Source organism: Bos indicus x Bos taurus, chromosome 5 (assembly GCF_003369695.1).
Source record: "Bos indicus x Bos taurus breed Angus x Brahman F1 hybrid chromosome 5, Bos_hybrid_MaternalHap_v2.0, whole genome shotgun sequence".
Classification (NCBI taxonomy): domain Eukaryota; kingdom Metazoa; phylum Chordata; class Mammalia; order Artiodactyla; family Bovidae; genus Bos; species Bos indicus x Bos taurus.
In genome coordinates this window covers 20,406,496-20,420,939 of record NC_040080.1, presented here as the reverse complement: position 1 = coordinate 20,420,939, position 14,444 = coordinate 20,406,496, and the positions used below count along the sequence as shown (strand labels likewise).

The window sequence follows — 14,444 nt, the reverse complement described above, 5'->3', positions numbered from 1 at the left end:
GTATCCCAATTTATAGCCAAAGACATTCCCCTGGATTATAGAACAAGGGAATAGTAAAGGAAAAAAACAAACTAGCTCCATCTGCTGCAAATTTCTCTATACTGCCACTATATGAAATAGCATTCCTAAGTTCTAAGATTACCAAGGTTGTCATGGCTAGAGAGATGAGTCATATGTGATTAACTGCCAAATTCCTAAGCCTATCGCTGACCAAAAATATATCAAAATTAAAAAAGAAAATGTGAGACTTATGAAAGACACCAGTGTAGAGATAGTCTGTTATAGTGAAATAAACATTTATGGATATTGGAATAAAAATCTGGGCTAAATGCACACTCTTCTACAAATTTTGTGGGACTTAGCCTTTTAAATTTCAGTTTTCTTATCTGAAGCATGGGTAAAAATCCACTCCTCTAAGGCTCATGGAAAATACAATTTTCCCTTTCATAAATTACTTGGTGAAATATCCTGAAACACTCTCAGATTCACCACTTTCCCTTCCTGCAATAGACATATCTCAAGAATTTGCGTCAGCCAACTTCCCAATATGAAGCAAAGCTGCTCCTTCCTCCTACCAATGATTGAGTCATTCCACCAGATATCAGTAGCTATTTAAACACTCCAGCAGGAACTCACAAACTTTTACTTTGTAGAAGTCCTCAACAGCTTCACTCTCTCATTCTTGGAATACATTTGAAAATGACTGTTGATGACCCCAAGGGTATGAAAGATCAACTTGATCAGAAGCCAAATGGCAAGACAGCAAAAGGTACTACAGGTGGGTAAATGAATACAAGGACAGAGTTAATTTAGACATGTAAACTAACTAAATATAGGAGTAGAAAACTACAATGCCTGGGTGTGGGAAAGTATTAGAGTTAATAACATTTACTTAAAAGGAAAACAAGTCAGATATAATGGTTATTAAAGAAGATAATGATAAGCCAACTTGGTATGAATGATGATGTAGTAGAGGGTGCTGATAACCAACTCTTATTGATCATTTGCTATAGGCTAGTTTCTATGATATTCATTTTATATGCATTAAAGCTTTACACCTTGAGGTTGGGACTACTATCATATCCCTTTTACAGAGGACTAACTGGTAACCAGGAGGATTAACTAAATTACCCAGTTTTATGTGGCTATTAAGTGGTAAAGTTAAGACTGAGCTATAATATGGGAGGAATATTGACCAGAGGGAAATGTCGATTGAAAGATTTACCCAGATATTTTCTCCTAATGCTAGGATTGAGCAATTATTTGCAAGACACATAATTATCTTCAACTTCCTTTCTACTAATTTGCCAGACATATTGTAGAAGCTTAATCACTCTTGAATCAGTGAATCAACCATATTCCTTCCTGTCAAAACTTCTATTTGGTTTGATTCATCTGTAGAGTGCATTTAATACTTGAGAACTCAGTGAAAATAGTAATATTTGATCACTGATTGATTTGAATCATTATACATTCACACTGGAGCTTTTGTGATGTGATGGTCCAAGCCATGTAGCTACTCGCAATTGGATTAAAGATCTCTGTTTGGATCTTAACATCTGTGTGATCTTAGGCAACTCACTGAATTGTCAGTTTCCTTATTTGCATATAGAGTTAACATTTTCAGTGCCTTATTTGTTTATCTTACAAGGTGAGGAGTCCAAATCCTTTATTTGAAATGTTTTCTTTCTGAACCGATAGTATCTGTGCTTTTTTGGTGATGAATAATAAGATATTCATACGCTAGTGAGCTACATGATTTGCTTTTATAATAATAGGGAATTTTTTTCTCGTAACAAGAGTGCTATAGCTGATATGAGTGTAGGACATGATATTAATATGAATCGAGTGAATAGAGTTTCATTTATATTTTTTCTTTGGTCAATAACCCCAGGTCCAAGATGTATTTATTTTTAATGAAATAAAAACTAAATAGCATAGAATTATATGTTAGTTCTTTGAGACTTTCTCAGTTGGTTAACTGACTAAAGACTTTACTTGTTTGATGTCTAGTATTCATTTATTATATGTTACTTATAACGGTGGTTATGTGTGTAGGGAGTGTGGGTGTGTGTGCACACATATGCATACATACACATGGTCTATACTGAAAATATCAGACTCTCTGCCTTGTGGTGGAAGTTGATCCAACCAAGCTGCACTGAGAGTTTCTTGAGACAAAGTATATGCTTTAGAATCAGATACTTGGAGAATTCCCAGGTGATCCAGTGGTTAGGATTCCATGCTTCCAATGTCATGGGCATGACTTTGGTCCCTGGGCAGGGAAGTTTAGAGTGGCAAGGCCAAAAAAAAAAAAGAAAAAAAAAAATGAACTTAACTAGAATCAGATCCTTGGAGTCAAATATCTGATATTGAATCCCAGCTCCTAAATTTCATCAGTTGTGTGACCACGGGTAAATTACTTAAAGTTTTTAACTGCTCATATTTTTTGCCTGTAAATTTGGATAGTGAATTATTTGCAGAGTCATTGGAAAGACTAGAAGTAAGTAATGCAAAGTGCCAGGTACAGGCTGGATCCAATGAATTGTTTGACCACTTACCTCCATCATTTTTGTCTTTCTGAATCACTCTAGGTTTTGTTTCCTCTTGGAGGTGGTACCCTGCTGCTGTGACTCTAGGGGTCCTTTGTCTGGGATTACTGGTGACTGTTATATTGTTGATACTGCAATGTAAGTGCTGAAGCAGGAAAGAAGGGAGAAAAAAAAATGAGGGCTTATAAACAGGGTTTATTAGTTGGTTTCATAGTAACTATAAGCCACCTTGATTTAGATACATTTGAGGCAGACTGTTTTTAGGAGTGAATGGGAAGATGAATGAGTTTATTGTGTTCTTCCCTCAAATAGATTGAGGCATGGATGAAGATTACGGATATTAGGTTTTTGTTTGATTTTGTTTCCGGAACTTCATGGATAGAGTCCATTTAAATCCCAGAATAATGAGGAAGGAAATAATTTGAAGTTACTAACCCATAAGACCACCGGAGGGACCCATAAAAAGACACTTCATTTAGTTCACATTGAGTTTTAATACAAATGATTAAATACCAATTTAAAGTTAACTCAGAAACACAGTCTTCATAAATACAATATTTAAAATAAAACAGTCTTTGGATTTACAATATGGCCATTTAGGAAAGAGGGGATGTCAAAGGAAAAGAAATGAAAAGGTGAAAGTGACCAAGAAGGGAAAAAAATGGCGATGATCATACATCTAATCCACCTATATATTTAGGTTATAGCTTTGAGCTATTTTGGCTCTCTAGAATCCTAGAATCCAATTTATGAACGCCTTTGAAGTGCTAATTTGTTCCTCAATGGTGTTTAAGGTCAAAAATCACTTATTTTTTCAATCTATAAACACTTTGGACCTATAAATCCTTTCCTAATGATGTGGGAGAAGAGCCCTTGACTCAGTGGTGGTCATTGGAAGAGTCTTCCTTTGAGGTTCTGATCACTTTTTAACAGGGTCAAGTATGGGTTTCAAGCCAAAGGGTCTACTTCGTACTGAACCATAAAACTTATAGAATCGAGACACTGGACCCTTAACATTTGTTGCCTGCTTGATTTCACAACCTTCCTTTCATCTCCACTCTTTCTAAAGACAAAAAAAAAAAAAACAAGCTAAAATTGAAAAATTGTTTTCATATTCTTGCGAAAGCAGCTTAAAATAGTCCCATGGGAGAGTTTCTCAAAAACAGGGTGAGTGTCACAGTTTTTATGTAAAATCAGGAAGTGTGGAAGGTGGGGAGAGGGCAATTAAGACACAGAATTAATACACAGTAGAGTAAATCATTAATGACAAGTGCTACTAATAGTCACTGAGTATGATTGGTGTCTGCCTATTTTATATTATCTACATTTTACTTATGCCACTGATGAATGATTTAACTTGTGATTTCTTTTAACTTGTGTGTAACTCTCAGTAACAAGTAAATTCCTGTTTGTTTGTTTTTTATCACAAGTATCTGAGACATTTTTCAACATTAATATATATATATGTATGTATATTGCAGAAATATAAAATAACTTCCAAATCCATAATTTGAGTAAAGTTGGGTTGATTTGTTGTCAAAACAGATGGCTTGATTCTGCTCTTTGATTTCTTCAAAATCCAGTGGAGGAATTTTTTTATTGGGAATTGGAATTGGAATCTAAATTTATTTCTAATTTAGTATCCCAGGTCTCTGATCTCATAAAGAAACAGCAAGCAAATATTACTCACCAGGAAGATATCCTGGAGGGACAGATTTTAGCCCAGCGCCGATCAGAAAAATCTGCCCAGGAGTCACAGAAGGAACTCAAAGAAATGATAGAAACCCTTGCCCACAAGCTGGATGAGAAATCCAAGAAACTAATGGAACTTCACCGCCAGAACCTGAATCTCCAAGAAGTTCTGAAAGAGGCAGCAAACTATTCAGGTATGAGGGAGAGAGGGGTCCAGAGAGACAATAGAAGTTTATCTGTAAATCTTAACCTTTCTTTTGAAATGTCCCAAGGACAATATTGGTGTATAGATGTCTGTATCATTTTTCATTCATCAGGTTCTACATTAGAGGTCCTCTATTTTTGTCATCCTAGCTCTGGAGAGTGAAGTTGCTCAGTCGTGTCTGACTTTTTGTGATCCCATGGACTGTAGCCCACCAGGCTCCTCCGTCCATGGAATTTTTCAGGCAAGAATACCAGAAAAGGAAAGTTGCCATTTCCTTCTCCAGGGGATCTTCCAGACCCAGGAATCTAACCTAGGTCTCCTGCACTGCAGGCAGATGCTTTACCCTCTGAGCCACCAAGGAAGCCCCTATTCCATGTCATCCTCACTCTATCACATGTCAAATTCTTGAGATTATCTGATTCAATCAACCACACTTTCTGGTGGGTTTAAGATTTCCTTCCTCACAAGAGTTTTCTCTTTCTTTTTAAGACTTTAGTTTTGAGATTTTCTGGCAGAATCCTCCCACTTCTTTGTACAGATTCTCATCTTTTTCCATTCCAATGTATCATAATCACTGATTTCTTTTCCCAAGTGGTCTCCTTTGTCCTGAGGATTCCCACCTCTTCATTAGCTTTATTCTATGGGACTGTTTCTTAAAGTATACAACTACATCAACATAAATTGAGTCAATAGAGGTGAGCTGGCTTTTAAGTGTTAAGTAGACACTTCAAATCAGACAAAAATGTGAGGGACCCAGGAAGTCAGTGCATATGAGAAAAACTGATTGATCTCAGTCAACGAAGTGAACTCAGAATCTAGGAGGTGGTAGAAATAGTAGCATCTGTAACCAGGAGAGGATAATGTGAACTCTGATAATATTACAGAAGTGATCCATATGTACTATTTCGTTTTTCAACAGTGTATAATTAAATCAGGTATGTGTTTTATTCATGGGGAGCATTAGAAAGTGTGAAATGTAGTCACTTTTGGTAATACCTTGCTTTCTTGGTGGGGTGCCTGAGAATCTTATTCTGGACACTAGCACCTAACTGCCACTAATAAACAGATTTCTCCAGCTTCTTGCTTATATCGCTCATGGCCTCAACCATGTAATTTTGTTGACTAAAGATTACATAGTAAGAGTTTACAGATACCCATGCATTTATTTTATAGATCAAAAAGTTGAAACCCAGGTAAGTTTAATGATAAGTAGGTTCGTATAAACTTTTGCAGTTTACAAATACCTTCAGTACGTATGTGCTCAGTTATGCCCGACTCTGTGACTCCTTGGGCTGTAACCCACCAGGGTCCTCTGTCCATGGATTTCTCTGGGCAAAAACACTGGAGTGGGTAGCCATTTCCTACTCCAGGAGATCTTCTCAACCCAGGAATTAAACCCACGTCTCCTGCATTGGCAGGCAGATACTTTACCACTGAGCTACCTGGGAGGCCCTCAGTATGTACAGTTCAGTTCAGTTCAGTGGCTCAGTAGTGTCCGACTCTTTGCGAACGCATGAATCACAGCACTCCAGGCCTCCCTGTCCATCACCAACTCCCCGAGTCCACCCAAACCCATGTCCATCGAGTCAGTGACGCCATCCAGCTATCTCATCCTCTGTCGTCCCCTTCTCCTCCTGCCCTCAATCCTTCCCAGCATTAGGGTCTTTTCCAATGAGTCAACTTTTCACATGAGATGGCCAAAGTATTGGAGTTTAAGCTTCAACATCAATCCTTCCAGTGAACACACAGGACTGATCTCCTTTATGATGGACTGGTTGGATCTCCTTGCAGTCTAAGGGACTCTCAAGAGTCTTCTCTAACACCACAGTTCAAAAGCATCAATTCATCGGCACAGCTTTCTTCACAGTCCAACTCTCACATCCATACATGACCACCGGAAAAACCATAGCCTTGACTAAAAGCACCTTTCTTGGCAAAAGTCTCTGCTTTTTAATATCCTGTCTAGGTTGGTCATAACTTCCCTTCCAAGGAGTGAGTGTCTTTTAATTTCATGGCTGCAGTCACCATCTCAGTGATTTTGGAGCCCAAAAAAAATAGTCTGACACTGTTTCCACTGTTTCCCCATCTATTTCCTGTGAAGTGATGGGACCAGATGCCATGATCTTAGTTTTCTGAATGTTAAGCTTTAAGCCAACTTTTTTACTCTCCTCTTTCACTTTCATCAAGAGGCTTTTTAGTTCCTCTTCACTTTCTGCCATAAGGGTGGTGTCGTCTGCATATCTGAGATTATTGATATTTCTTCTGGCAATCTTGATTCCAGCTTGTGCTTCTTCCAGCCAGGGTTATTTAAATTTCCAAAATAAGCAGAAATTTTTAGACAAGCTGATTTTTTAAAGCAAGTGTCAATTAATCTCTTTAAGGAAAGAACAGCTGAGGAAATAAAACCATCTCAAATAAGGCTTAAAGGAAGGATCCTAATATATCAAGGACAGGGATGTTTATATAAGCAGACATAGCTACATATCAAAAATAGTTTATTTCACAGGTGGGGCCATAAACTAGTCTTGTTTTTATCAGTCGTATGGGAGTAAAACTATGTCAGGACTGTTCAGAACCATCTTCTAGAGGTGCCAAGTTTAGACAACTAATCAAAAATACTAGATGTTGTGTCTTCTGCTGGCAGACATGCCTTTCATCAAGCAGCTTTGAGAAGATTCTCAAAAGCAGCAATAAAATACTATGCAGAAAAATATGCCAGTTTTCCCAAGTTTGAGATAAGTTTTATCTTTCTTACTGACAAGTCTGTGATTCTCCATAAAAGTATGAAGAGGGTAGATGCTGGGAAATTTGCATATGTAGTTTGCTTGAGGTCAGCCAGCTAGAAAGATGCAGTGCCTTCCAAGTAACAGATATTTTAGCACTGAAATTAGCGGTGGTTCTCAACTTTTAGTGTACGTAATTGTCACCCAAGTAGTTTGTTAAAAGTGGCAAGTTCCAGATTTACCTCAAAACACTGTGTCAACATGTCTTGATGGGCACCAAGAAGTATTTCCTCAATTCATTCAAACTCAGGAGCTTGAGAGGTAATGTGATATAATGGGGGCTTCCCAAGTGGCTCAGTGTATAAATAATCCGCCTGCAATGTAGTAGTAGCTGGAGCCACAGTTCAATCCCTGGGTTGGGAAGATCCCCTGGAAGAGGATATGGCAACCCACTCCAGTATTCCTGCCTGGAGAATCCCATGGACAGAGGAGCCTGGAGGGTCACAAAGCGTCAGACACTACTGAAGTGACTGAGCACACACACATGGGATATACTGATAAAACACACAGATGCTGGATTTAGACTGCCTAAGTTCAAATTCTCATTTTCTCTTCCAAATGAAGAAAATGAATGAACTTATACATACTGTTGTTATGAGGATTAAATGAGCTAATACATAAAATTATTGCCAACCATTAATGGCACCTAGCAGTTTTTGGGTTTGTTAAATAAAAAATGATTAAAGAAATACAGGTGGTTTGAATACATTATGAGATTCATCTTTTTCACTTTTTCATGACTTGGAAAACCTACCTAGACTTTTCTTTTTGTTCAAGAAAGCCAATATTCTCTTTCCTTCAACATAGTAAGACAGGACTATGCAAATTGAGAAGAATCTTGCATTCTTTGCTTTCAGCCTGGTGTTCTGAATGTCCTCTTTCATTCACTTTCTCCTTTTGTAGTTCACTGCCTTCTATTTTGACCTCTCTGATAAAGCCTGTTCTTACAAAATTATCTCATGATTTTATGCCATAAAGTGAAATTGAAATGTTGCCTTTCTCAAGGATTTGATTTTTATATTTTTGGTCACAGAGTAGCACAAAGGGCTTTGTTCCCTAGTAGAGAGGTTTCAAGTATTACTAACACACAGGAGAGATGGTGATGATGGTAATGAAGAAAGGAAGAAAGGGGAAGGATGAGAGGGAGAAAAAGGTGAGGTGAAGTGAGAGGAAGAGGGAGCGGAAGAGAAGGAATCGGGGAGTGTTTAAAATATCTGTAAACACATAGACAGGTTTCCCTGGTGGCCCAGACAGGAAAGAGTCTGCTTGCAATGCAGGATACCTGGGTTCAATCCCTGGGTCGGGAAGTTCCCCTGGAGAAGGACATGGCAGCCCACTCTAGTATTTTTGCTTAAGAAATCCCATGGACAGACGAGCCTGGCAAGCTACAGCCCACGCGGTCACAAAGAGTCAGACGTGACTGAGCAACTAACACACACAGACACACAGACACCATCACGTTTTTGCCTGTTGCCTAAGCCCTGAGGTTTTTGGACTTCCTGGGAATTTTGCTGCTGAAAACTCTCTACCTACTGAAATCTTGTTGAAATGGAGATGCCCACTTTGCCTCCATATACTGTTCTCCCTAAAGTAGCTCTGTCCAAAAGAAAATACAGGGTATACCACATATGGAATGTTAAAGCTTCTATTATTCTATAAAATATTACAGAAAAAACTTGAACAAACTTTTTGGCCACCCCAATAGGAGCCACATGAAAAATTAAAGAGATGAAATTAATTTTAGTGACGTATTTTATTTCATCCAATATACTTGAAATATTATTGCAACACTAATCAGTATAAATATTATTCATGCATTATTTTACATTCTTTTTTTCATACTAAGTTTTCAAAATTAGGTATATTTTATACATACTGCAAATCTCACTGCAGATGAGCCATGACTCAAGTACTCAAAAGCCTCACAGGGCTACCTATTCAGAAGTAAGAGTTACAGGATCTAAGCCTAAATTTGTTATTCAAAGAGATGAAGTTTTAAAATATATAAGCACATCTTTTAGTTACAGAATAGCTACTAAATATTCATCCCCTAACTCTCATTTCCATAGTTCCAAACATAATTTTTTAAAAAATAGATCAGTTTCTAATATTACATCCCAGCTCAAGCCTTGCTTTTTAATAGCCTAGCTTTTTAATTTAGTTTTCTAAAATCAGAATGCATTTCTTTTTCTCCAAAAAAAAAAAAAAATGGAGAAATAAAGACTCTAGGCTATTTAGAGATTTGCAGAGTCTGGGTGTAATTCTGACTAAGAAGAGATGGTATGCATGTGGGAGTCCTGAGAGGTGAACTGAGTTAAGAATTGTAGAAATATTAATATCTTCTCAGGCATAACTCACTGATTAGATATACTATATTTCCTAGGTCCTTGTCCCCAAGACTGGCTCTGGCATGAAGAAAACTGTTACCAATTTTCCTCTGGCTCTTTTAATTGGGAAAAAAGCCAGGAGAACTGCTTGTCTTTGGATGCCCACTTGCTGAAGATTAATAGCACAGATGAACTGGTGAGTGTTCAACAGATGTATGGGATGTGTGTCGGGCTGGAATATTGGGTCATAGGTAAGTAGATCTTGTTTAGACCCTCAGTAGAGGAGTGCTTGCTTAAGAATCAGAACATGTACATGATTTCTAGCCTTGTGTGGCCACTGGATATGTGCATGACCTTGGATGGACAGGTTACTAAGCATTTCTAGGCTCCACTAGACATCGCTGTAAAGCCATGGAGAAGATGTCAAAGTTCTTTTTGAGTTCTTTAGTTTTGTGACTCTAATCTAAAAAGTCCACATCCACTCATTCATCGACACAGAAATGTTACTCCCCACAGGAATTCATCCAGCAAATGATTGCCCATTCCAGTTTCCCCTTCTGGATGGGGTTGTCAATGAGGAAACCCAATTACTCGTGGCTTTGGGAAGATGGTACTCCTTTGACGCCCCACTTGTAAGTTTGATGCTCTTTTTTAGTTTTGTTTATTTATTTATTTCTATCTTTGACTGCACCGGGTCTTTGTTGCTTTGTGTAGGCTTTCCCTAGTTGTCACGCGCATGGGCTGCTCCCTCATGTGATGTGTGGGCTTCTCACTGCAGTGGTTTCTCTTATTGCCAGGCATGGGTTCTAGGGGATGGGCTTCAGTAGTTGTGGCTCTTGGGCTGTAGAGCACAGGCTCAGTAGCTGTGGCATATGGGCTTAGTTGCTCCAAGGCATATGGGATCTTGCCAGACCAGGGATCGAACACATGTCTCCTGCATTGGCAGGCAGATTCTTATCCACTGAACAACCAGGGAAGTCCGTAAGTTTCTTATTCTTCACTGAACCTACTAGTGAAGTTACTGCTGCATTCCATGCAGTGTCCTACTCTTGCTGGAAAAAAGCCTGGGGAATTTCTGAATCTCTCTCTCCAACTCTCTCACACAAGGACCTGCCCATTTACCCATTCAGATCTTCTCTTACCTTTTCCTGCTCACATTTATTAATGACTTGAAGCTTTAAGACAAGGTGGCAGTAAATCTAATTTTTCTGTTTTTTTTTTTTCTCCCTGCCTGCAGGTTTAGAATTCAGGGAGCTGTTTCCCGTATGTATCCTTCAGGGACCTGTGCATATATTCAAAGGGGAACTGTTTTTGCTGAAAACTGCATTTTAACTGCATTCAGTATATGTCAAAAGAAGGCGAATCTATTGAGAGCACAGTGAATTTGAAGGATCTGGAGGAAAAGAAGGAAACCTTTGAATTCTCTTCTGGAATTTAAGCTATACTTCATCACTTAGATGTAAACCATTAGAGCCCAGGGAAATGCCTGCTACTGGTTGAGTGCAGAACTCCTTAGCAGAGACTGGCCCAGCTGCCTGGCACCTTGATAGCAAAAGTTGCAATTCCCTCTGTATATTTTTCCCTAACTTGTTCCAAGTCCTCCCCTGCAGGACTTCAGAGAAGTCAATTTTTCTGTTTCCATTGTTTCTAAGAACTTGTTGCCTAACTCAAGGTCACAGCATTTTTCTCACTTTTGTCCTATGCTTTCTTCTAGGCATTGTAGAGTTTTAGATTTTACATGGAAATCTAGAACTTATTTTAGATTAATTTCTAAGTGATATATGGATGTATGGAAGTTTTCTGTTTGTTTTTTGCTTGTGAGTATTCAATTGTTTTTGCAACATTTGCTGAAAAGACTATTCTTCCTTCACTACATTGCCTTTGCACTGTTGTCAACAATTATCCATACATGCCTGGCTCTATTTCTGGATTTTCTATTCCTTTCCATTTATTTATTTATTATTCTTGGCTTACAACATCACCATGATATTTTGAATTCTATGGTTCTTTAATATATCTTGGAATCACATGGTAGTAGTTATTCATTGTTGTTCTTTTTTAGAGTTGTTTGGTTAATCTATGCTTTTGTATTTCTGTCTTAAATTGGCTTGTCCATTTCTAAAAAAACTTGAAATTTTGAATTGCACTGAATCCATACATAAATTTAGGGAAAATTGAATTCTTAAAAATACTGATTTGTTCAACTCATGAAAAAGGTGTATTGCTCTATTTAGGTATTCCTTATTTTCTTTAAGCAATGCTTTTTAATGTTCTTTGTGTAGATATTGTTAGATTATCATCATGTATTTCACATTATTTATGCTACTGTAGATAGTATTGTTATCATTTGTTGTTCTTATTTTCAAAGTCTTCTGCTAGTATGTAGAATTATAATAAAGTTTGATATTAATATTATACCCTGAAACCTTGATAAACTCACTTATTTCTTCTGGTAAGTTTTTTCTGTGTGTATTTCATTGGATTTTCTATATATATAATCATGTTATCTGAAAAAAAAAAATACTTTTTTTTTTTTCCTTTCTGGATGTTTTATTTTTCTTTCCCTTGCCTGATTTCATGGACTAGAATCTCTAGTCAAATATTGAATAAGAATGGTGAAAGTACATATCTTTATTTTGTTCTTGATTTTGGAATAAGTCATTCAATGTTATACTATTAAATATGGTGCTGTGTATTTTCCACAAATGAAATTAACCAGTTTGAGGAATTTTCCTTTTATTCCTATAATACTGAGAGGTTTTATTAGGAATGGGTATTGATTTGTCTTGAGAAGAAAATGGCAACCTACTCTAGAATTCTTGCCTGGAGAATTCCATGGACAGAGAAGCCTGGTGGGGATTCCTATCCAAGGAATCACAAAGAGTTGGACATGACTGAGAGACTAACACATTGATTTGTCTAATATTTTTCCTACATCTATTGACAACGATTATATAGTTTTATTTTTTTTCTAACAAGGTAAATTACACTGTATAATTAGAGAAGGCTAAGCCATCTTTGGATTCTTGGGATTAAAATTATTCTTGGGGTTAAAATTATCACTTTAATATATCACCAAATTTAAATTCACTAAAGTTTGGTTTAGGATTTCTGCAACTATGTTTATGAAGGATACTGATATGTAATTTTTTTTCGTGTAAAGGCTTCGTCAGGTTTAGGTTTCAGAGAAGTACTTCTTCATGTCAATTTTTGGAAAGATTTTATGTAAAATTGGTACTATTTGTTTATTTAGTGTTTGAAGCAATTTACCATTAAAGTCATCTGGGCAAAAATTTTTCTTTGTTTTATAAGGTTTTTAACTACTTACAGTTAAACAGTCTGTTTATTTAATAGGTGCAATGCTATTCGAATTATTTATTCTTGAATGAGCTTTGGTGGCTCTGTCTTTCAAGGAATTTGTCCATTTCATCTAAGTTTCTATTTTTTTTTTTTTTCTGTTTTTGGCCTAACATTTTTCTTTATATTTTCTTATATTTTAATATTTCTAGAGTCGGTAGTGATGCTACCTCTCTCATTCCTGACATTGTTTACTTGTGCCTCCCCCCACCTTAAAAAAAAAAAATCAGTTTGGCTGTATAATGTTTGTTTTGAAATCTATTTGAATGAAATGAATACAGGCAGTTCTGTTTTTCTATGATTAATGTAAACCTTGTGCATCTTTTTCCATTCTTTGACTTTTTAATTTATTTTTGGTTGCACTGGATTGTCACTGCTGCATGTGGGCTTTCACTAGCTGCAGCAAGCAGAGGCTACTCCTCTGTGCGGTGCCTGGGCTTCTCATTGCAGAGATGTCTCTTACTGCGCAACATAAGCTTTAGTGGTTGCAGCATATGGGCTCAGTAGTTGTGGCACGTGGGCTTAGCTGCTTCACGGCATATGGGTCTTCCTGGACCAGGGATCCAATCTGTGTCCCCTGCATTGGCAGGCAGATTCTGATCCACTCTACCACCAGAAAAGTCCCTATTCTTTTACTTTTAATCATTTTTTGTCTTTGTACTTTGAGTGTGTTTCTTTCAGGTGACAGACAGTTGAGTCTTGCTATTTTATATACTTTGACAATTTCTGCCTGTGTTTGTGTGTTTAAACCATTATATTTATTGTGACATTGGTGCAGTTAGATTTAAGTCTCTCATCTTGATATCATCTTCACTTTTTTCAACTCATCTTTGTTGCCTTTCTCGCTTGCCTTGTCTACTTTGATGTTAATTAAATATTGCTCCAGAAATAATGAAGGGATGGAGCCAAAGCAAAAACAACACCTAGTTGTGGATGTGACTGGTGATAGAAGCAAGGTCCGATGCTGTAAAGAGCAATATTGCATAGGAACCTGGAATGTTAGGTCCATGAATCAAGGCAAATTGGAAGTAGTCAAACAGGAGATGGCAAGAGTGAATGTCAACATTCTAGGAATCAGTGAACTAAAATGGACTGGAATGGGTGAATTTGACTCAGATGGCCATTATATCTACTACTGTGGGTGAGAATCCCTTAGAAGAAATGGAGTAGCCATCATAGTCAACAAAAGGATCCAAAATGCAGTACTTGGATGCAATCTCAAAAATGACAGAATGATCTCTGTTTGTTTCCAAGGCAAACCATTCAATATTACGGTAGTCCAAGTCTATGCCCTGACCAGTAACGCTGAAGAAGCTGAAGCTGAAAGGTTCTATGAAGACCTAGAAGACCTTTTAAAACTAACACCCAAAAAAGATGTCCTTTTCATTATAGGGGACTGGAATGCAAAAGTAGGAAGTCAAGAAACACCTGGAGTAACAGGCAAATTTGGCCTTGGAGTACAGAATGAAACAGGGCAAAGGCTAACAGCATTTTGCCAAGAGAACACACTGGTCATAGCAAACACCCT

At 37.4% G+C, this 14,444-nt stretch overlaps 1 protein-coding gene across 2 annotated transcripts; it reads left to right on the top strand.

Moving 5' to 3' along the window:
* The first annotated feature begins 599 nt into the window (after nt 1–599).
* On the top strand, nt 600–11,984 carry OLR1 (oxidized low density lipoprotein receptor 1). Of its 2 annotated transcripts, none has more exons than XM_027541303.1 (6): nt 600–769; nt 2,595–2,690; nt 4,193–4,438; nt 9,616–9,755; nt 10,076–10,191; nt 10,797–11,984. In XM_027541303.1, exons 1-6 carry the CDS (start codon nt 700–702, stop codon nt 10,939–10,941), a joined length of 813 nt encoding a protein of 270 aa, XP_027397104.1. In that variant the 5' UTR covers nt 600–699; the 3' UTR covers nt 10,942–11,984. The 2 variants fall into 2 exon arrangements, with proteins under 2 accessions (XP_027397104.1, XP_027397103.1); XM_027541302.1 differs by having other exon boundaries at nt 601–778.
* Nucleotides 11,985–14,444: the final 2,460 nt, after the last annotated feature.

Coding starts and splice junctions, on each gene's coding strand:
- OLR1 (XM_027541302.1), top strand. CDS start 700: ATGACTGTTGATGACCCCAAGGGTATGAAAGATCAACTTGATCAGAAG. Junction 4,439..9,615: donor AGAGGCAGCAAACTATTCAG/GTATGAGGGAGA, acceptor TATATTTCCTAG/GTCCTTGTCCCCAAGACTGG. Junction 10,192..10,796: donor ACTCCTTTGACGCCCCACTT/GTAAGTTTGATG, acceptor CCCTGCCTGCAG/GTTTAGAATTCAGGGAGCTG.